The 23,697-nt window shown below is 35.8% G+C and overlaps 3 protein-coding genes across 3 annotated transcripts; all 3 read right to left on the bottom strand.

The window, feature by feature from the left end:
* Positions 1–9,500: 9,500 nt before the first annotated feature.
* On the bottom strand, positions 9,501–13,275 carry LOC125185213 (putative ATP synthase 24 kDa subunit, mitochondrial). Its single transcript, XM_048081712.2, has 7 exons — positions 13,119–13,275; positions 12,824–12,923; positions 11,491–11,635; positions 10,838–10,948; positions 10,341–10,487; positions 10,015–10,137; positions 9,501–9,878 (listed from the first exon to the last, which is right to left on the bottom strand). Exons 1-7 carry the CDS (start codon positions 13,158–13,160, stop codon positions 9,815–9,817), a joined length of 732 nt encoding a protein of 243 aa, XP_047937669.2. The 5' UTR covers positions 13,161–13,275; the 3' UTR covers positions 9,501–9,814.
* A 1,937-nt stretch (positions 13,276–15,212) lies between these two features.
* Positions 15,213–19,294, bottom strand: LOC125218989 (ras-related protein Rab7). The gene is made up of 7 exons (XM_048120826.2): positions 19,036–19,294; positions 18,869–18,895; positions 18,629–18,728; positions 18,381–18,527; positions 16,510–16,590; positions 16,295–16,440; positions 15,213–15,544 (listed from the first exon to the last, which is right to left on the bottom strand). Exons 1-7 carry the CDS (start codon positions 19,086–19,088, stop codon positions 15,481–15,483), a joined length of 618 nt encoding a protein of 205 aa, XP_047976783.2. The 5' UTR covers positions 19,089–19,294; the 3' UTR covers positions 15,213–15,480.
* Positions 19,295–20,516: 1,222 nt separating this feature from the next.
* LOC125218128 (WD repeat protein) lies at positions 20,517–23,408 on the bottom strand. The gene is made up of 2 exons (XM_048119731.2): positions 23,011–23,408; positions 20,517–21,017 (listed from the first exon to the last, which is right to left on the bottom strand). Exons 1-2 carry the CDS (start codon positions 23,368–23,370, stop codon positions 20,808–20,810), a joined length of 570 nt encoding a protein of 189 aa, XP_047975688.1. The 5' UTR covers positions 23,371–23,408; the 3' UTR covers positions 20,517–20,807.
* Positions 23,409–23,697: the final 289 nt, after the last annotated feature.

Raw genomic sequence — 23,697 nt, 5'->3', positions numbered from 1 at the left:
CTTGTGTCAGAAACTATTTGAGTGATCAAAAGATCCTCAAAACATTCTGTCACTTTAGGATATTCCAATCGAATCATCTTGACAGATTCTATTGATATCCATCTTTCATCGTTATTAACCAAGACTTGTCGAGCTACTTAAAGGAAAATAGCTTGACCTTATTCCTCAAAGAGCTTGTCAAGTACATGCATAATGCATTCTCGAACATTCTTCGTGGAATTATGTCGAGGAAATGGAGGACATGAATCATTGAGTATAAACTCTAGGTTTTCAGCGATGAGAAACTTATCCATTTTCGTTTCCGGTCTACATAATTTAGGCATTCGAGTTTTCTTTCTTTAAGGATCGCAGACAAATATTAAATGACATAATGAAGATTTGGCAAATAAACTTATTATCACATACTCATGCTCAATACATAATCACAAATAACCACAAAACAATTATGTATCTTACAACAGCAAAATTAATAAATTGTATCCTCCTTTGGAAGTTAATACACATTAAAATTTTGACAATTTTACTAGTCACAACACCGACGCATTAAATTGTATTCTCCTTTGGAGGTTAATATGCCTAATGTTGCCTAAGCACGACCATCAGATTTAGCATTACAGAATTTTATTTCTACAACACACTCCCATAACAATGTTCATGTGCTGATAACAAAACCAAGTTATCTCATAAATTCTGATTGAACCCTGAAACTCGCAGTTCCGTAGGATTATTGTCCCTACTTTGCAGGTGGCAATAATATTGGGAACCACTTTCTAGTTCATTCTGTTTATTATGTGAGAAGTCCGCCCTTATGAACTTACTGTTATCGTAGGATTATTGTCCCTACTCTGCAGGTGGCAATAATATTAGAAAATCAGCTTCACAAAATTTGGCAGTCCAACTGATGGAGACCGTATACAACGCACTTGTTGTAATCATCACTTAGATATTTTGTATGGTGTTTGCATAATTATCACATAAGCAGATAAAGTAGATAATCCACTTAAAATATATAAACACCAAATAAACAGATAAATCCATTTAATCCATGGCATTTAAACACATAGGATAATTATCAAAAATTATTTAATCTAGTCAAGGGAGAATCAATTAAATAATTCAGTTTTATCTTGGATAATCTTTATCCAAATTCATTTGGGATTTATCAAGATAGAGTCAACTTATCTAAATCCACTTAGGATTATTCTAGATTTTATTTCCATAAAATCAAATCCTACAATTCAAGATAACGTTGATCTAGGATTATCATTATTTAAATCGTACTAGGATATTACTAGATAGAAACACTTCCATCATAATCCATAAGATAAAAATAAAATCCAATTGAAGCTTCGTTTCTTTCATGTTTAGAGACTGCATGCACAGAAAGGAATAACAAGTTTCCTAGGTCCAGCGAATCCACTAGATCACAGGGTCTAGGAACTCACGGAACGTTGGAAGATCTCGGTCGTTGGACACACAGAATATCGCTTCAAAACCCTCAACCACGTATACTAAAATTAGCACATGGAAGTAGGGATCGATCCCACAGAGATGAATGTACAATCAAACATGCTCAAGGATTCGGGACTATTTTTGGGTTGGCTGCTGCCACGTATTTTGGGTTGGGGAAATTAAACTAAACTTGGAGTTGAAATCTGCTACGCAAACAACTAGATCTAGGCAGAACAGAAATCATGCATGTAATCTGGAAAACGAGACAATCACTAGATCTAAGAAACTATTTTCTAAATTACCTAGACCTGGGAAATGAACTGACGGTGGGGACCATTTGCTGAAAAGGTAAAGTACGAATGAAAAGCTGAAAAAAAAACTAACTAAAGTACCAACTAACAGCGACATCATCTTCTCCAATCAATATGCATAAAAATTTCAGTAGAAACAGAGATGGAACGTGAATCAGAAACGAAGCAGACTGAATTTAAAGCAATTAAACGAAGAACAATTTAAAACTAAGCAGATCTGCGACTACTGGACGAAGTAAAATGAAAAGAGAGCAAAAAGTTTGAAATCCATGCACAACTTGATTCCCCTGTTCAGATCCAACTTCGGATTCTAAATCCACTCCGGATTCAAGCATCCGACACAAACTCCGACCAAAAGTATACCCATAGCTACAGATTCGCCAAACAACAACCGATCAAAAACAACAATTCAGATCCACAACCTATTTCCCAGATCAAGCACAGAATTATCCAAAACAGAGAATAACATTCAACTGCCGAAATAAAACCTCAAACAAAAACTCAGAATCAACATAAATCAACACAAAATAAACATCATCATGACATAAACCAAATGCATAGATAACGGTAATAGCAAACAACCAAATCGACTTCCAAAACGTTGAAGTTCGACCGAATAAAAGTGCAGAAAATTGAATGTAAACTGATTGTTTCTTCGCCCTCCGTGAGAACGGTGTTACGACTAACTTTCACCGAAGATGAACTCCTAGAAACCCTTAGCTACCCCAGAATTCCCATTTTTCCCAAGTGTGTGTGTGAGTGTGCGAGTGTGTGAGCTGAGAGCAAAATCATGTCTATGGCGTGTGCTGCATGCTCCTTTATTTATAGGCATAGAAGTGGGTCCAGCGAGGTATAAATAGTCTTTGTTGCCCTCAGCTACTGACTCCCTTCGTCCAGCCATTTTTTTCTCTTCAACTCTGCTCACTTTTCTTCGTTTCCTTTGCTAGTCCATTGCCTCCAGCTCTTCCTGGATCTAGCTTCTCCTTCACACACCTGGCTTAAAAACTGCGTTAGACCCAGTAAAATAAAGTGTTTTTCACCACATAACCGATGCATGAAATTAGTCTTATCACCAATCAATAAAGATTTGTACAAATCTTAATTCTATTTAGAATAGACATCTAGAATATATCAAACATTACTTAGGATTTCTTAGATAAATAAATTTATCTAAATCCAATTAATTAAGGATTTCTTATATATCATCTTTATCCTAATCTATTTAGGATATAAATCCAAAAGATAAGGATAAATTGGATTAATACTTATTTTAATCCATCTAAGATTTGTCTTAATAGAATAAAATCTATTCAAATCCATAGGATAAAATAAATTAATATAAATGCTTATCCTAATTCATCTAGGATTTATCTTAGAATAAATCCATATAAATCCATAGAATAAGATAATATTATATTATAATTATTCAAATCTATCCAAGATTTATCTAGGAACAAATCCATATAAATCTATAAGATAAGAATAAAATATTACATTATCACTATCCAAATCCATCTAGATTTATCTATGAATAAATTCATATAAACTCATAGGATAAGAATAAAATAATATTATCATTATCTAAATCCAACTAGGATTTGTCTATGCATAAATCCACATTAATCCATAGGATATAGTTAAAAATTAGATTGTCATTATCTAAATTTAACTAGGATTCATCCAGGAATTAAATCCCTACAAATCCATAAAATAAAGATAAAATCTGTAATTAATCCATGATTTAATACAAAATCAAATCTTATATAATATATAAAATCCACAAGATATATTCAAATCTTAATTCTAAATTAATCTCGAATTATTTCCAAAATTAATTCCAATGGTAAGGAAACCTGAATCTAAATTTGGAAAGAAACTTGACCGAACCTTGCATGGCTCGGCTAGACTCCCACTGAACCCGCAGCTGCTGCTTCGTTTCCGGCAGCCCGTGCCCCCACAGGCGCTGCTGCAGAGAGACACCCAGCCGCCAAGCACAGCCGCTGCAGCTGCATCTTCTCCGGTCGCCGCTGCTGCTGTTGCTGCATTGTCGCTACTGCGACGTCACCTCTGCAGCGGCTACGACAACAACTTCCTCCGAGCCTGGAAGCTGCCCACGAAGGGCTCCCACTCGAACCGCTGTCGTTCCCGCCGTATCCGCAGCCGCCGGCGCTGCACACGTGCAAGCCACCGTCCTCGGCCACACGACTCAGCGCAGCAAATTCCATGTCGCAATTCCATAACTCACGTAAGGCATACTCACGGAATACATGTGTAATCATTACATACTCAAAAGTCATATGGATACATGGTAAGACATAGTGATTACATATTAGGCAAATTTGTTTCCTCGATGCAGCGAAGAAAAAGGATTCAATGACAGCATGGAATTGACGGAATAATTGCAACGGCAAAAACTATTTTCGTAATTGTGTTCTTCGTCGTTCGTTGTTTTGAAAAACAAATAAAACAACAAACATCTAACGAAACACATAACGAATAAAAATATGCATTCAAGCAATTCACATAACATGAAATTAATCCACATAATCAGAGCCAAAAACCTGGCTCTGATACCAATTGTTGGGGTTTGGTGCCCCTTGCACAGCGGAAGACTTGTACAAAACAAATAAATCAGACGTAGGATCTATTTGACCGATTAATCAATTCACATGTTAAACAGATAATTGCATTCTAGAACGCAAATAATTCATGCTCAAAGAAAGTAAATCCTAAAACATGAATTCTACGGTTTAGAGTTACCGATTTGATTCTCCAAAGAATCATCGATTGCTCGCGCCTTCTCCACGATGATCTTCAATACTAGACCACGGATCTTCTCTCTGGTTCCCGAACTGTATCTCGATATCAGGGTGGGCTGATCTTATCAAAATACTAGGACTCGAATAAAGAAGACAGAAGAAATCCTTCTCCAATTAGGAGAGAAATTCGAACTCCTCTAGGTAGTGGGAGACGAAAAATATGAGTAATAATAATGAATGATTTATGTTTCCTTTATTCTCCTATTTATATTAAGTTTCTTTTTGGGCACAGACAGGGATCTATGGAAGGTTTTGGATATGAGCTCCCTCAATTAGCTTTTTACTAATTAAATTAAACTCACAATTTAATACTCCCTCCGTCCCAAGGAAGATGACCCCTTTCTTGGGCGGCACGAGATTTTATGCAACTTTATTTTGTGTGTTAAATGGAGAGAGTAAAGTAAGAGAGAGGGGATAAAGTAGAGATAAAGGGGTTTTCATTTTAAGTAATGGGTCATCTTGGTTGGGACAAACCAAAAAGGAAAGTGGGTCATCTTTAATGGGACGGAGGGAGTACAAGCTTATATTGGAATATTACGAGCAGCCACTACAGAAGTAATATTGAACTCTCCCCATCCAAATCCGAAATTACAAGTAATCCGGGTTTCCACTTTGTTTATTATTTATTTCTCGTGCTTAAGATATAAATGTCCATCAATTAATTAATGTCTGCTATGGACTTAATTAATTAATATCTTATTAATTCCAAGAGTGGACTTAACAAGAAACATTTATTTATTATTCATAGAGTAATAAAACTCCAACTGGCCAGTTTTCCGAATAATAAAACCTTGTTTGAGCTTCTCTTGAGGACATTATCAAACGAGACTCACCTCGCGCACGATTCAACATAATAGCAATCCTAGCACCGCTAGATATTAATCACCACTACCCAATATATCAGGATGATTGGGTTGCGAAAAACCCGCACCATTTGATAAGTCAAAGTAGTGCATAATCAATACCGTATGCTCAATGCTAACATATGTGGATTAAGAAATAGTATTTTATCAAGACCTAGTCTCAGTAGATAGCATAAAGACACGTCTTGCTGTTAGATCCGTTCAGTGCTATACCACACCAATGTCATCTTATTTCAGTAAGGCTTAGAAATATGCAGACTAACATTGCAACCTTTCACGATAGGTAGCCAAAGCCTATCTAGGTTGTGAAATTCTTCTTTTTCTTTTGCAAAGCATTGCATAGATCTGATCACGTTACCTTAAAGTGGACGACGCCCACAACCGGTTTACTAAGCAAAAGACATAGACTTTGTTTACTTCTTATGCATTTAAATGTTTGTAAAACATCTTATAAATGCACAAGCAAACACAATGTAATAATAATAGTGATTCTATTCGTGCGAGACTGCTCGAATAATACTGAATCGGGTTAAAAGTGGATTGTAGAGTTTTATGTATACAAGCAAGATTCTATTCGCGCGAAACTTGCTTGAAACATGCTTTTCTGTATACCAAACCTAACACGCCACTGATCCTAGGGAAGTCATGCACTGCTTTGTGAAGACGAAGAAGCAGTTGACAATCAACAGTGTTTGAGATTTGGAGAAATCCAATTTTTGTTAGTTAGTAAGTAAAACTTGGTTATAATAATTTCAGTAAAATCACAAATTAGGTTTCCTACCTGATCAGGTACGTGATTTTTCCTATTGGATATTGAGAAGGTGCGAACTCCATCTTCTTGGTACCATTTTTCTAGTTTACTCTTTAGAGCATCCCCATCCGTGCTCTTTAAATAAGAGCACGGAGGTGGGCCCGGACTCACTTTTACTTCTTGTCTTTAGCTAAGAGCACAAGACCCACATCCGTGCTCTTCCGCAAGTACAAGCTCAAGGGTCCCACCATTTTATTATTCAATTTAAATACTTCAATTACTAAACATTTCTACAATATAAAAATACATTAAAATATAAAAATGACATAATTAAAATCCTAAAAAATAAAAATTACATTATTAAAATTACATAATTAAAATCTTAAAAAATAATTAATCCTAGAAAATAAAAAATACATAATTAAATTCATAAAATTAAAAAGACCCACTACTCGTTGCCGAATTTCGCTCAAATGTGTTTGATTAGGTCTTTTTGTAGCTCAATGTGGGTTCTTGTATCGCGCATTGTGTGTCTTGTTTCGATCCTCTCATTCACCGACGTATGCACACCTCGGCGTAGGGGAGACCTCGCGGTTGAGCTTCCGGCTTCATCTCGTCGTAAAAGTTAGCCGCCATCGGTCCTTCGTCAGCTATAATCATGTTGTGCAAGATAATACACGTGTACTCATGTCGGCGATATTCTTAACGTACCATAGCCGAGACGGACCCTTCACAATGTTGAATCGGCCTTGAAGGACCCCAAAAGCTCTTTCGACGTCTTTCCAAGCAGACTCTTGACGCTGCGCAAAAAGAATCCGTCTCGGCTCATGCGGACTGCTGAACGTCTTCACGAAAGTCGACCACCTTGGGTAGATACCATCGGCGAGATAGTAACTCATGTGGTATGCATTTCCGTTGACGGTGAAGTCGATCGCCGGTGCTACACCATTCAAAACATCATCGAAGAGTGGTGAAGAATAGAGCACGTTCAAGTCGTTGTTGAATCCGGCAACACCGAAATATGCATGCCAAATCCATAGGCGGTAGTCGGCGACCGCTTCAAGGATAAGCGTTGGGCCGCCGCCTTTGTGGCCGCTTAAGTATTGCCCCCTCCAAGCAGTCGAGCAATTCTTCAACTTCCAATGCATGCAGTCAATGTTGTCTAGCATACCGGGAAAACCGTGGACTGTTTCGTGAAGATGAAGCAACCGTTGACAATCTTCAGTGGTGGGTGCCCGAAGGAATTCCTCGCCGAAAGCAGAATGAACGCCGTCGCAAAAACTTTTAGGAATAGGATTCCAGTTGACTCATCCACATGCAAATACTCGGCGAAGAGGTCAGCCGTTTGCCCAGTAGCAAGTTGTCGGATGGCACAAGTACACTTTTGCAACGCTACAAGACTTTGCCGACCGGTTGCGTCTACACTGTGTTGAAAGTATTCAACATGGGCGGACAATGTGTTGACAATACGCATAAACAACAGTTTTGACATACGAAAACGGTGCCGAAAGTAATCTTCTGGAAACCGCGGCCAGTCGAAAAAATAGTCGGCAACGAGCCTTTCTTGGGCTCCCTCTCAGTCACGATGGATGTAGCGGCGGTGAATTGATCTAGTTGGCCGAGGATGAGGGGCGGGGGTATTGGCGGCGGCATAGGCTTCATAGGCGGCACGATATTGTTCCTGGTATTCTTGTTCTTCGCACTCCGCTTCCGTAATGAGATCGGTGAAATCCATTTTTGAAATTTTTTAGAGAGGGTTTGAGTGAGATAGGAAGATGTAGATGATTAGTATGAAAAAATATGAATGAGAGATAATTTGATGTGAAAAGTGGATGCTGAATGTGTGTATTCATAGATGATTTTGGGATAAAAAAATTCAAAAAATTCCAAAAAAACGTCCATAAACGGCTCTTTTTTTTGGGAATCCAAAAATATTTTTTTTTAATTTTTAATATTAATTTCAAATTTTGTTAACAAAAAAAGAAAAAAATCAAATTTGCCAACGGATATACCGTTGGCCAATTGCATTGCGCCACTAAGGCTGCTCAGCGGCACGAACGTGCTCTTATTTAAGAGCAGTGTCGTGCTGCTGGCACGGACGGACGAGCTGCAGCGGCGGACGGCGGGTGTCCTTGCCAGCAGCACGGATGGACGAGCATGTCGTTGCGGATGCTCTTACTTGTTATAACCTATTTTACTAATATGGGGGCGCAGATACAACTATAGGGACTCGTTTGATAAAAAAAAATGAGATATGGGAAGATATGTAAAACAAGATAAGAAATATGGGCTTCATTTCAAGATATGCAAAGATATGATTTTTTATAATTGTTGTTTGATAGAAAAGAAATTATCTAAATTTGTATTGTATATTAAATAACATGGCTTAACTTGACAAATTAGTAAGATACATAAACAAGGTTAATGTTATAATTTTGGTAAGATTAGATAGGGCTCTGGTCTTATATTGGGCTTTGAGTTAAGCTTAACTATGATATCAAACAATTAGAAATGTCCATATATAATTCTCTATCTTGGTATTACTAACTTATCAAACATACCCTAGGAGTATATGTTCAAACCAAACATTTATTTGATTACTTAGAGCATCCCCATCCATGCTCTTAAATAAGAGCACGGAGGTGAGCCCAGACTCACTTTTACTCCTTGCCCTTAGGCAAGAGCACAACAACCACATCCATGCTCTTCCACAAGGACAAGCTCAAGGGTCTCACCATTCTATTATTCAATTTAAATACTTCAATTACTAAAAATATTTCTACAATATAAAAATACATTAAAATAAAAAATTACATAATTAAATCCTAAAAAATAAAAATTACATAATTAAAATCCTAGAAAATAAAAAAATACATAATTAAAATCCTACAAATTAAAAATTACATAATTAAAGACTAAAAAATACCCCCGTGGAAGACTAGTCCTCTATCCCCAATGTTCTTCGGAGACCCCGTATCATTGGGAAAATTGAAAAATAAATTAAAAGTGTGTAGAAAACAGATATAATTTAATGGGAAGTGAAAAAATATTTTTTTTTATTTAAAAACGATTTTTTTAATTAACTTTGAATTTTTTTTTTTAAAAAAAGAAACAAACAAAATCTATGTCGTTGGCTAATCGCAGCCCGCCAAGTAAGCCTGCTAAACGGCACAGACGTGTTCTTCCCTGCCGCTGGCAAGGACGGACAACGTGCATTGGTGAGCAGCGGCGTGCCAGCGGCAAGGACGACGGCGTCCGTTACCGCTGCAGATGCTCTTACACAATACTATAAACACTCAAAACAGGAGAGAAGAAAATACTCAGATTTTGAGCCTATACTGAAAGGGGATAGTACAAAGAAATATTGAGCTAAGATGCAGCACAACTATAGTTTGTTTCAATACAATGCATCATTTATGAAACATGAGCATCGGATATCAAACCTTCGAGTGTATGTCTTAGAAAATTCCTGACATAGTATTATTATTAAACAAAGGCAGGACTCTTATGTGTGTTCCTCTTCAATCAGTCAGCAGCAATATATCTCCCACTCAGGGAATTGCCCAAGAGAGAACAAGGCAAAAAAAACACGTACACAAAATAGGTGTGAATTTCAGTCTAAAGGAAGTTTCGGATGTCTAGTGACTTCACATCAGGCATCTCTTCATCCTTAAACTCTTCCCTGCAATAAGTTGGAAGGGAGAGATTTTGCTCAAATTAAACATGTCTCAACATCAATGGCATGTTGCATACAATTAAACAAACACATACAGAATGCACAAGGGGGAAGGTGTTGCAAGGACTGCTAAAAGGCATACCGTTTCTTCTGAGTTTCCATGGCTTCAAGAGCATCTTTCTTCAGCTCTTCAAGTTGGGCTTTTGCAAGTTTAAGTTCCAACTGCTGCTCAAGCTTCGGCAGATCTTCTCTACGAATGCCGAGCCTACATGATGATGAGTTAATAATAAGTGCACACCAAGGAAAAGCCCAGTATTGTGATACTTGCAACATTTATCATATGCTTATCAGAGTGCAATGCTGTAATTTATAAGAAAAACTTGTTTCAAATAACAAGGTTTTACCAATGAAAAATAGATAGAAGATATTGCTTCTTTATGAATGCTAATTTTACTTCGTGGAGCTTACTTTTGGTTGACCTTATCAAACTCTGCCTTCAGCAGGTCCATCCCCTTTTTATCGTTTCTCAAGAGAGGTTTATTCAATTCCTTCTCAACTTTGTTCAGTGCATCTATCATCATAGTCTCTGCGCCTAGTTCATCAGTAAGGCCTCTCCTGCCAAAAGTAATTGAGAAAATGAGCAACCGAACCAGTTGATTGGCATGCTAAAAGCCTAAAACAGCCATTCACATGACATTTTCCTTGACCAAAGCCTTGTAAGAAAATAAAATTCCAAATAAAAGAATTCCATGACTCAGCCAAGCAAGTTAAGCGCATAAAAGTAAAGATTGAAAAATTAAAGAAGTAAAAAATCATACTCTTAGAATGTATCCTAAATGTCACATGAATAACAATGCTGGGAAAAATGAAACAAAAAGAATTGTTGAAAAAAATATCCAGAAATTCAAAAGGAAGCATACATAATTGAAAGGATATATAAACAGGGTATTAATGCATAAACATACTTCACCCTTATTTCCTTCACGGCTAGCAAGTAGGAACGAACATCAGGAATGTCTTGTGTTCGTGTATCAATTGTGTACTTGATCCTCTGTGACTCCGAAAAAAGATCAGCCCTGCAGGTAGATTGTAGAATGCACAGCAATAAATAAAAGAACAATAATGAAGATGTTTTACATATCTAAATGATTTTCAGAAGCTTGAATGAAAAAAGGAAATACATAAACAAAAGTAAGAGAGGACATATGAAGATGTGTAGTCTGTAATGCGATAGTGTGTTTCCATTAAATGATGAAATAAAAAAAAAAGTGAATAGTTTTCATATTTTTATTACGATTCAAAAATGACTAGCTAGCTGGTGGAACTTCTAAGCTCTAATATATGTTCTTCACATTATAAAACCCTCCAACGAAGGAAGTGCTAACTTTGAGGGATAAACACTTGTTGAGACTCCCATCCAATTAAAACTTAAAAACTAAAAAAAATACTAAAATATACTAGCAAACACTCGGACTCCATCACAATGGCATGTGTTCCATGGTAAAATTACTTATTTAAGTTATCTCTTATTTCAGAGAAAACAAATACTACTACTAAACATAAGGGCATTAAAGTAATTTGATACAGACCAAGTAAACAAAGAGTAAGAAGATCTCACTTTTCTCTTACAGTCTGCATGACTTTGGCATACTGCTCCACAGCAGCAGGATCTTCAGGAGCAATGGTGATCTTCTCTTTCCTTAAGATCCCCATGGCTGTCTCAAATTTCTTCTTAACGTCAAGAAATATACCCTTCAACATCTCTTTGTGCAAAAATATGCAACAGTCAGAAACACAGATATATAAGACACATCAAGTATTCAGTAACCTGACAAGTCTAAATATCATATGCACCTGAAAGTGCAGGCATAGAGAACAATATGGTACTGCCTATCAACAGCTAGTGACTGAAACACAATAAATAGGCAATCCGCCAGCATCAAGCTGTTAAAAAGTTGAGGAAGCCCACAAGATAATATTTTTAATGGGGTTCTTAAATTTCAGGATAATATGTGGAATCAAGAGCTAAGAAATCATTGAAAACAGCACCAAATAACGAAGAAGAAAAAAACATGTTAAAGATACAGATCATGATTCCAGCATTTTGTGCTAGCAACATATATCATGAGATTCATTTATAAAGTATATTGCTATAATTTTCATTTGAAATAAGTCTGATAAATGCTGATTCCAGATATAATCAATAAATCAAATGCATGTACAGTCATCATTTGAATTTGGGAATGCTGCCAGATGAATAGACAATGAGATAGGAAACCTTTTGAAAATTTACCTAACACAGCAGATGTAGTAACAAGTAACATGTGAATATAAACATGCAGATGTAAAAATCTGTAAGTACATCTGAGGTCACAAGACTACTTCAAAGTTGCAATGTTTGATAAAAGATAACCAAAAGAAGATAATTTTGCTACATTGCTCACAACTAGTAATCGTGTGCCACAAGACGCAACGAATTGGATGTTTCACGAAACAATTGATAAGCCCATTAGCCCAACACAGGCACAATAGGAATATTATTAGTAGTTCTACTCTACCCAGCATCCACATCAGTGACTTACTAATAAATTTTTCATGCAACTGGTGTGTTAGGACAGTAATTTCATATTATTCCAAACAATCTGCCCCAATTTACTCTAATGAGGTCACTTGGTGGCTTTCCGAGCCACATGATCACACATCTACAATCATAATCCCCTTGGTAAAAACGAATTCGTCAAATTTAACATAATAAAACTCCGGATAGTTAAGTACACAATTTCAAAACACCACCCGATAACGCTAAATTATAGAAATGTGTTTTCCAACGAATCATTTCAGGGTGTGATACCTTTCTCTACCCCATGGTTATCTCCCTAATACCAAGAGATTTTTATCGTCATCATCAGCAATGGTACGAGAGAGAGTGAAGAACACAATTAAGAACTCACCATCACCCTTCAAGGAGGAGGGAGCGCTGCCAGCTCCTTTGGCAAAGGAACGCGCAGGAACGGCATACTCCGCTCGAAGAACATTTTGCCCAGCATACAACTGCAGTAATACACAAAAAAGGACATCGAAATTCAATCATCCGTATTTCATCGAAGGGAAAATCATCAAAATTATAAGCCCACAAAATAATCAACGATTTGAGCTGCGATCATACGAAAATAAGCCTAGCATTTCGCACACAGATCCGGTCAATTAGAACAAAATGCAGAGATAAAAATACGAGTGAGGAAATACCTGGCGTGTGGATCTCGAGAGGAATCGAGCGGCGAAAGCCATTTTGGGATTTGGAGTTGGAGAAAGCTTCGATTGGAACTGACCTAGGTGGATATCATATGTCGGAAAGGACAGTGATGGGATCGGAAAACGCCGTCGTTTCCTTAGCTGGGCCCCTAATTTTATGGGCTTTCAATATAGTGACACCCCCATTTCTTTTTCTTTTACCGAAAATTTGTCGTTTATTTTTATTGGGAGTAATCAATTGCTAACTCACATTTTAGTGGTTAACTATAACTAATTTATCATATGATTTTAGAAATCTAGTGAATTAAAATTTGCCACATATAATTTTTGTTTTTATTAATTAAATCGAAAAAGATAAAAAAATTACCAAATTAGGGTTTTGGATGAAAATACCAATATAGTGTTGTGAAAATATTTAACACAATATTTTGAGAATGTCATCACATTTCTTATGTCAACGTATTGCTTTAATAATGACATTCTAAATGTATTATATTTACATATTTTATATATTATGTTGACATTTGTTGCTATACGAAAAAGTTGAAAATTTTTGATTTTTTTTTCAAATTTTAACATCGGAACATATGCAAGTGAGATCTCGTCAGAATCCTTATGAAATTATCTTTAATTTGATATATGTTGTGTGAAAAAATAATTTAAATCGATAAAGTTATATGCGTTTTAAAGTTATGTGATATTTTTCAAAAGTTAGTTACAACTAATTTGGTGTAAATATTAATATCCATATAGACGTTTTTTGTTGGTCGTATTGACATTTCGAGGCTGATGATCTAGGTCATTGATTTGAATATCTCTTATTTAATTGTAGTTAACAATTAAGTATTGGGTTAACAATATAACACTCCTCTATTTCTATTTTTGTCCATCCCTAAATATTTATCACATTTCACTTTTATTTTTTTAATAGTAGACTCACATTCCACTAACTCATTTCACTCACATTTATAATATAATCAATATTTAAAAGTACTACTCACACTAACTTCTTCTACTCGCTTTCTTATATAAAGTCAAATAATAAATGAGAAATTTAATCATGGATAGAGAGAGCTGCAGTAGTATAACGAATAAAAAGACTCATATTCCAACAATTTGCATATAATGAAGTCTATCCCAAATTCCCTTTGATATAATAATCCAAGTGTGAATATATTGCTGGAAAACTCTATTATGCAATTTTCAAATTGTATAAGTATATAGGAGTGTAAGAGCATCCGCAGCTGTTGTCCGTAAGATGGATGTTGTCCATGCCGACGGTGCGACGAGCGCTGTCCGTCCGTGCCGACAGCAGGGCGCTGCTCGATAATAAGAGCATGTCCGTACCGCTGAGCAGGGTGACGTGGCGTTGCGTGATTGAGTCGTTTTTATTCTGTTAAATTTATTTATTTTTTAAAAATTCATAAAAAATCGAAAATAATCCGGAAAAAATGAAAAAAAAATTCGGATCCCAAAAATATAGCTGTTTTTTTTATCATTTTTCAATTTTTTTTTATTTTAAAAAAAAATTATTCCAAAATAATCTATAATTACTCACATTCATCATCCATTCTTTACATCAAATTATCTCTCATTTATACTTCAAATTTTCGTGTATTTTTAATGCTTTTTAATATTGTGGAAATGTTTTTATTGAAATTAAATAATGGAATAGTGGGACCCTTGAACTTGTCCTTGCGGAAGAGCATGGATATGAGTTTTGTGCTCTTGACTAAGAGTAAAAAATGAATAAAAGTGGATTCGGGCTCACATCCGTGCTCTTGCCAAAGAGCACGGATGGAGATGTTCTAATGCAACTGTCACTGGTATTTTACTCATGTGAATTGTGATGCCATGTTCGTGTTACATAATGCACACGCAATCAATAAAATTGACATCATCCATTTTTTTTATTTAGTGGACCACATCTAGTCTTGGTTATGCATTTAAGGTGTCGTTTCACCCTAACCTTACCCTCTCTTTTTTTAATCAATAATCAATATGTTATATATATATAGCAACCTTACCTTAACGGCTTAACGTTTCATATTTCACTGAAAATTCATGACAAAACGCAGTAAACAAACCTTGCACAAATAATGTTTTATAGCATAATGAATATTGAAGAAGCAAATCACAATCACAAGCCTCTCAAAATCACAAAGGAGGATCAAAAACCAAAAGATTACAACATCAAGAATAAATAGATGGAAAGGGACACAATCCCAAACTGAGTCTTAAGAAACATACTAGTATACAGTGTTTGCAAAAGTGCAGCTACAAACAACACTCTCAAACAAAAGAATCACCAGGAACAAGTTAACCCATCCATTTAACATCGGGTTCAAAGTTCGGATCAGCAAGCACAGCCACCTTGTTGCTCAGTTTCTGGAAGAGTTTCTGCAATGCCCTGGAAGTATCTGAGGTACAAATTCCAATCGAATTAGAGAAAACGAGATGCTACAGGTTACTATCTCAGACAAGAGAATTTCTAAATGAAACTGGCAATTAAATGCCTGAAGAGTGCGGACAGGGAAGCTCAACCAATTAATTGTATACATGAAAAGAACCAAAGCAAATCAGGAGTTGCAAGCTATGCTGAATCTCTTGTCTTTTTATTCAAAAAGCTTCCAACGGTACTTTCACTACATGTATTCGGGAGACGTGCATATTGCACATTAATTAGTTATATGTATAACTGCTTTTTAAGAACATATCAACTATAATAAAGATAGGGCACTAAGACTGACAAAAAAGCCCAGCAGCTAAGGTGTTTTAACTTCCAAGAATCATAAGTTTAAGCCTTTCACTAAAATCCTTCCCTTAAAAGAACCTACTAAACATTCTAATTATGAAAATATAATTTGATTTCGCTATTCCTATGTAGAATAACATCTGTATTATGTGAATTCACACATTGTAGCCCCCTATGATGAGTTCACAAGTTATATGTTTTATATAATCTAAAACATTCCTGATTGGTTCTCTTTGGTGGGCATAATGACATAATCCAGTATTACACAAGCAAGTCACTCCAAATTCAGAGCTCTTATTAAGGTGAATATGTAGCTCGTGCTTATTTATGCCTGACAATGGAATTGGAGAGACGGGAGAGTGCTGATCACTACTTGTAACAAAATGTGTCGATTAAACTATGTAAATCCACTCACATGTCCTGGTCATGCTCATTAGCTAAAGCGGCCTTCGCAATATAAAAGAATGCTGGATCAACATTGTAATCTTCTTTGGCTGATGTCTCAAAGTAAGGGATGTTCCCTTTTGATGCACACCATTCCTTTGCCTTTTTCTCAGAAACCTGGTATCATTTTAATTAGAATAAAGTATGAAGAAACTAAGATAAAACCAGCTTGACAAATCAACTTACCACTCTGCTATTGCCACCATCTATATCAATCTTGTTTCCTAGTAATATAAATGGGAATGACTTTGGATCAGGTGGATTTGCCTGTATTATAACCAATACCATCAATTTCCCATATAACCACCAAAACTGAGCATATTGTCGATATCAAAAGAAATATAAAAAAATAGAAATATCTAGATGGCCAACTGAATTAGTATAAGAGCTTTAAGCTAATGATAATTATTTAGCAGTAACAGAAGCACATTGCTATTGCTATCATTTGCATAGCCTCATTTAGTCCAGGATCGAACTGAAGTTAAACTTGTCAAACACACTGAAATAGTTATCAATGAGAAACATAAGTACGGAGGAAGTGACCGTATTGTCCTATCTAACTAACATGAAGATCCTAAAGTCATACTACTTCTTTGACATAACAGGCAAACATGTAACTTTTTCTATATATCCAACTACAAAAATAAATCTGAGGGTGAGAATTGTAATCAAAATATGAATTGGCCAGAGAAGCCCATTCCAAAAATATAAGTGGTGGACCGTGGATCTACTGAAGATAAGAGGTTAAAATATTACTGCTTATTAACTTAATTATTAGTTATTACACATAATCACCAAAAGTGCATGGTTTTGTTTCTTCTCACTTCTATTATATAATGAGAGGGCCATCATTTTTTTAGTTAATGGCCATAATGAGCACGTCAATATCTTAGCTCTGAACACAAGGCATGACAGACACCTTAAACTTTCTTTACCAGTTATTGTGTATTAAAGCTATCATTCAGTAGTCAGGGAATAAAACTCTGTGACAATCAGCATCATTACCAATGCAACATGTTCAGTTCGCAAATTTTGCATCATATGAGCTTCCTACTACTACATTAACAAGATAGATAGATAGATAGATAGATATCTACAACCCTTCTTATCTACACATTTACCATCCATTCTAGATTGTAAATGCTAATGCTAATCCTTATAAAAGGTGAAGCTCTTCAATCTAGAATGCATGAATTACCTTCATTTGGTTACTATTAAATACTTCAGGGTGAAGTATATGGCTATAAGGCAATGAACTATCTGAAAGTGAATGGAAAGTTGAAATAAATCAGCATAGGCCAAGAGAAATATGTTTTGGACACATGTAGTACATGTTGGTATACTTTGATCAATCTAAAAATATAAGTCTCTCCTCCTGGACTAATGATTCACATTCTCTGTCCTTAATTCGGTCTTTATTCTCTTATTTTCGACTAAAGTATGAGCCTGAAATGACAATGAATATGTGAAAAAGGTTCAGCAGTTGATGGACAAATATTGAAAGAACAGCCCAGGTCGATTACATAGTAAAATATCACAAACAATAAAATTCTCAGTCATAAATCTATTTATATGGAAAACCTATTCCATTAAGGCATCACCCCATTGTCATCATTAAAAAAGGAAGGAAATATATAAATATAGCATTTAATTTCAACACGTAAGTAAAAATTTAACCTTTTCCCTTTCTCCTGAAACTATCACAGCAAGTACACCTTCCTTTCTAAAGCCAATTAGCCTAAGATACAAATTTTTAGCTTAATATGTAGTACTACCTTATTAGATAGCCAACATTCATTGCTCATACAAGTTGGCTTTACAAGATAAACTTAAGAAAGTGCCAACAAATGAAAAACAAGAAGCCTCACAGAAACAAAACAAGAACAACAATTATATCTGGGTGATGGCCTAGCGGTGGAGTGGTCAATCCATGAGGCCAAAGGTCTCGGATTCAAATCCGCTATGGCCCAATATTTAAATTTAATGATAAAATTATCCAAAATACATGAAAAATCTTTTGAGCAGACAAGCAATCTATGAAAACAGAAGACACTAACCTGCTTGAGAAACTCTTCATGCCAATTGTCAAGGGTATCAAAAGACCTCATTACATTTACATCATAGACCAAAACACAGCAATCCGCCCCTCGATAGAATGCAACTCCAAGACTTTGAAATCTCTCTTGGCCAGCAGTGTCCCAAATCTACCAATCGCAAATACAAGTTCATTCACTATGTATAGCTTTTTATACATAAATTCATCAACAGAGAAGCCAAATTTACAAAAAGCAAACTGAAAACACACTTGAAGAGTGACAAGACGATCATCTATTTGAAGCTCCTTCGTGACAAAATCCGCCCCAATAGTAGCTTTATACTGCTGACTAAATTTCTTATGCACATATCTATATCACCAGTTAAAGAAGCATCACACATTGTAATCGAGCAATTCATCAAACATCAGCAATCCTCGAGCTTCACTAAAACTAAAAAAATTGAAGTAAAAATACAATCCAAATGAATGAGAGAGAGAAATAAAGGATACTGGTTCATCAACGACGTTTTACCAACCCTGAAAAATTAAAAAATTAAAAAATAAAAAAATCAACAACGTCACACACGTCAATTCCAAAATTCCAATACTTAACCCTAAGCTCGAAAACAATAAATCAGATCGCACAGGGAAAAGAAATAGTATGAGCATGAGAATACCCGCTGTCGCCGAGGACGATCACTTTGAGTAATGTTCGCCTACGCAATGACATTGGATACTGATTTAAAATCCAATAACAACAACAAAAAGCTCCTTTTTCAACAATGCCAATTTTAGAGGAAAGGGAAAATTTTGTGCTGAGATGAAAATGGACAGGAAAAAGGGGCGCCAATTTCGATCTCAATCACACTATTGACTTTTTTTTATTGGTAATGTCTCGTACACAAATCAATGTAGTAATCTTTAACGATAATATTTCATTGCAATAACAGGAGAAATCCTAAATAAAGCAATATATAGGGAAAAAAATAGTACCCCGTACTTAAAAAAACTAAACATGGTCATTTTAAATGTTGTTAAAAGATGACATTTTGTGTATGCATGAAACAATCGAGAAAAATTGGAACTTCGTGATTTGATATTCCAATTTTAAAGTTTTAAAACATACTAGAATTTGACCAAACTTCATGATTTAAATGACTATTAACTCTTTTAGAAAAATTGTGGTTACCCTAATAAAGGTATTCAGGTATTACGCGATACCCGATCGAGTTACCCGATAAGTCTGATTTCCTTACCCTATCCCGTTACACAATATATTGCTATCGAGTACCTGATACCCGACTATTTTCGAGACGGATTGGGTAATACCTGATACTCGATATTTGTTTTGACACCTGTAGTCGTTCATTTTTACACAGACTAAATAATCTAATTCTTTTTCTATAGAATTCAATTAAATTTGGAACCCCATACTAACAAAAAATGAACAACATTGTAAAATTTTAGATGTATATTAAGTTTCTACCAAAAAATGAAGAACATTGTAAAAGTTTATATGTATGACATTATTCAACTTCTCAGTATGCGTAGTTATGATTTGTGTGGGTTGTGAATTGTGATAACAAGAACAATCCCTCTCGAAAACGAAAAAAAAGTGTTCAAACAAGCTGAAAAAATTTGTTCAAATAGTAGTACTCCAAGTTAAAGTAGGAATTCGCATCTCAAAGTGAAGGTTAGACAATGTAACATTTATAAAAGAGGAGAAACCATCATCCTGAGTTGAATTTATTTTTATGTTTTTTAAAGATTAGTATAACTTTCGGTTACTCACATTTGAAATTAAAAGCAAATATTTTAAAAGGAGCTTGTAGGGCTTGTAACTAATTTAGAAATAAATTGAGTTTGAGTTCATAGGGCTCATAACCAATTATTGCCATGTAAGAAACCAATATTCAACGAATCGGTTTATTTCTTCCACTTATTCAAACCAGCTTTGTTTCTTTGGCTCTTTTTCTGACTAATTTTCGATAGCCGTTCTCCAATATACCGGGGGATCATGAGCTCTCCGACATCACTTCACCACCTCCATCCCTCAAACTACATCCAATCATCGTGTCATGGCAGCAACAGCAGTCAGCGGAGTATTAGATCAAGCACATCAATAAATCTAAGGAGATGCAGCAAATGGACCATCTGATTTCAATAAATGTAAATGCCCTGTTCAATGAAACCTGTATTATTGTTTTTGGTATACAATGTTTCTCAGCTTCAGCTTATACACAAAAGCACAGCATAATCAAACAGAGGTTGCTTAACATATCAGTTGGGTGGAAATAATCTACATCACAAAATTTATGTAGCTGTAAAGTTATAAAAACCTAGCTGAGAGCAAAGCCATGGTGTAATCTTACATGAGATATGCAAGTCAAAATAATACAGGAAGTAAGATTGTCTCTTTCAAATACGAGTGATGAACCTGAAGGCCTGACTAGAGGTATTTTTGAAAAAAATTCTTGGTTCTCTTCTGCATCCGGGTGAAGACGATAACTACACAAGCTAAAACCCATGGTGGAATTGGACCGACTGAGGACTGCAGATTCTTTGCCCATGCTGGAGTCTCCTTCATAGCAAAGACTATGATGACGGTTATCATTGCTACACTTAATATTATTCTGGTGATGGGCTTGAGCAATGAGTCCTGCATTCACAAGCATAAAATGAGCCAAAATGGATAAATCACAACAGGCTAAATCTCAGAGTCGAAGCAAAAGTCTTTTATGTTCAGCTATTTGCAAGTTTTCGACATATGGCATGAACTGAGCTTAAAGTTTCAACAAGTAAAGAACCATAAAAGCTCTTGGATAGTGCACATCAGTAAGAGGATGTTTCTCGCACGCGTCAAAGTGGAGTAGGTATGAGGTACTGATATGTGTAGTTAGGTAAATGTACAGCGATATCCCAATCGGGATAAAATTTACAGATTTGAGGCTGCAGATGATAAGGGTGTAAAACATTGGTTAATATTACAAAATCACGTGTCACTTAGGAGCCGTGTGAGAAGAAAGTCTCATGCACGGTTTTGAATGAGAGAAAGAAGTGAGGAATCCTCTTTTCCCAGGCCAATACTTGACATGTACCCCCTCTTCCAGGCCCATCACAATGAAAACGAAAACCAAGATTTGCTTTACCTGAGCACTTCAAGATTTTAAGTTTGAAAAACTCAGAGAGTGTGATGCCTTTGTCATTGATGTTGATTAAGAAAGAGTTCTACATTTTTCAATAGATTTCAGCTATCGATTATGAACTAGGATTTAGGATGCATGTTAAGAAAGACATAATAAGACTAGAACATGTTCTTCAAGGTCCAAAGAATCTTAACCCACCCTTCCAGTTTTTGACACAGATGGAATTGTAAATATTTATGTAGATGAGCCATGCTTACTTCCCTTCTACTTCCATTTTAATTCATTTCCACTAGTTAAACAATTCAAAAAGGTACACTTAATAGTAAGAGACAAGATTATGAAATAAGAATTGCATTCGCTCACATAGAACTATAGCTAATCTTAAAAATCTAACTCAAGCATATCGATGAAAATGGTGAAAAGTCCAACTGATAGCAACAAGTGGCATTTCTGGTGGTATTTATATTAAATTATGGCCCATACTGATTCGAACTTTTGGAAAACTGGAAAACAGACACGTAAAAACTTAATGTACTCTTTTGATTCTGAATTGCTGGTCCCCAACAGTCCTTTGAGTTTTCCACCAAAAAGTACATCACTACTTGATCAACAAGGTAAACTTTTTGTCCATTTAGTGTGTTCAAGTAATCTCATTGTCTTTGCTTTACCTATAGAGTGGAAGATGACTACTAGGAAGGGTTGTGGTTTTTTGGTCAAGGACGGGAGAAATTTTTTCCAAATAAATAAATTGCAACAAACTCGGCCTCGAACTAGACTTGTTGAGCTTGAAAATAAGTTTCACTATTGCTCCCTTTTCGTGATGGTGATAAATGATGAGTCCAACCCTCTAAAAAAATACAGAAAGCCCTTCATTTTCGCTTAACAAGTTCAGTAGGTCTAGCGTAGCAAACAACACTAAAGAGGGTAATAACGAAATAGCCGAATCAGGCACCCACCACCCATAAACCCGCCACTATAGTTAGTGATTACTCAATCTTCTAACTAGCTTCAAGAAAATAAGTTTATAAATCAGGAAACGCAGACCATAATATCACCAGCAGTAACCAAACAATATATGGCATCACACACGACACCGAACCTTTTTCCAAATTGAATGAATTTAATAAAATCAAGACATCAACATTCTTTATCCAATTCAAAACATTATCATGATAGCATATTCCAGAAGCATAGAAATTGCAGCTGCATTGAGACAAGACCACAGTAATCTATCGTAAAACTTACTTCCAATACCTAAAAAGCCATATAATCAAAATCAAGGTCAATCAAATTAGGATAAGCATATCTTCGTATTCAAATAGATATTTCCACATCGATCGAAATTCAAAACACAACTGTAACTCCACAGGTCAATCAATTAGGATAAGCACATCTTCATATTCAAATTGAAATTGAAATTTCCACATCGATTAAAATTCCAAACACAACAGTAATTCCACAGAAATAACAATAATTCATGCATCAATAAAAGTCCAGAATTGCTACCTTAGGCTCTCCGTCGATGTAAACACGAGCGCCATCTCTGTAGGTGAGCATCGAGCGGCCGTTCCTGGGGTTGAACCGGATCGGAACGCCCCGACCCGATCCAGGCGTGAAGGCATAGACCGATTTGAAGCCGTACTTGTCGAGGATTTCTCGGATCTCGAGCTGGTCCTGATCCCACCCGCCCAAACTCACTTTGATGATATCGATGGGACCTTTCCCTCTGTTGTAGATGTGAACCTCCGCCTCCGGCACACTAGTTCTGACGGAGCGGTTCTTCTTCAGAACTGGCTCCGGCTCCGCGGCATTCTGCAGGAGCGGCGCCGTCGCCTCTGTTTCTTCGATTTCTGCGATCCCGACCATTGTTCTTAATGATGAAGTTTGTTACCATGGGTTTTCCTTTGTATGTATATATACTTTTATTTTCTCCAATGAATTAAGGTCAAATCCTATTTAAATTCTTTTTTAAATCTTCCAAACCTAATTAGACAACCTCTAGAAAATAATTAATTTTCAACACTTAGCACTTGCATATAGTTTGGAGGTGTCTCTCTATCTATCTATCTATCTATATATATATATATATATATATATATATATATATATATATATATATATATATTTTGTGATTAGAAGAAAAAAATGAAATGAATCCTAAAAACAAAGTGTTATTTCCAAATGTCTAAGATG

This window comes from Salvia hispanica, chromosome 1, assembly GCF_029641045.1.
Source record: "Salvia hispanica isolate PSC_SH4W2 chromosome 1, Shi_PSC_v1, whole genome shotgun sequence".
In the NCBI taxonomy this organism is placed as follows: Eukaryota; Viridiplantae; Streptophyta; class Magnoliopsida; order Lamiales; family Lamiaceae; genus Salvia; species Salvia hispanica.
This window is presented reverse-complemented; position numbering and strand designations above follow the sequence as displayed.

Excerpts from the sequence above, each read along its gene's own strand:
- LOC125185213 (XM_048081712.2), bottom strand. The coding sequence starts at position 13,160 with ATGGCTTTCGCCGCTCGATTCCTCTCGAGATCCACACGCCAG. Across the intron at positions 11,636-12,823 it reads CTCCTCCTTGAAGGGTGATG|AGATGTTGAAGGGTATATTT; the intron begins GTGAGTTCTTAA and ends TTTTGCACAAAG. Across the intron at positions 9,879-10,014 it reads ATGGAAACTCAGAAGAAACG|GGAAGAGTTTAAGGATGAAG; the intron begins GTATGCCTTTTA and ends AACTTATTGCAG.
- LOC125218989 (XM_048120826.2), bottom strand. The coding sequence starts at position 19,088 with ATGTCATTGCGTAGGCGAACATTACTCAAAGTGATCGTCCTCGGCGAC. Across the intron at positions 18,729-18,868 it reads AAAACGTCGTTGATGAACCA|ATATGTGCATAAGAAATTTA; the intron begins GTATCCTTTATT and ends CTGGTGATATAG. Across the intron at positions 16,591-18,380 it reads ATGAAGAGTTTCTCAAGCAG|GCAAATCCACCTGATCCAAA; the intron begins GTTAGTGTCTTC and ends GTTATAATACAG.
- LOC125218128 (XM_048119731.2), bottom strand. The coding sequence starts at position 23,370 with ATGGTCGGGATCGCAGAAATCGAAGAAACAGAGGCGACGGCGCCGCTC. Across the intron at positions 21,018-23,010 it reads ACATCGACGGAGAGCCTAAG|GACTCATTGCTCAAGCCCAT; the intron begins GTAGCAATTCTG and ends TTGTGAATGCAG.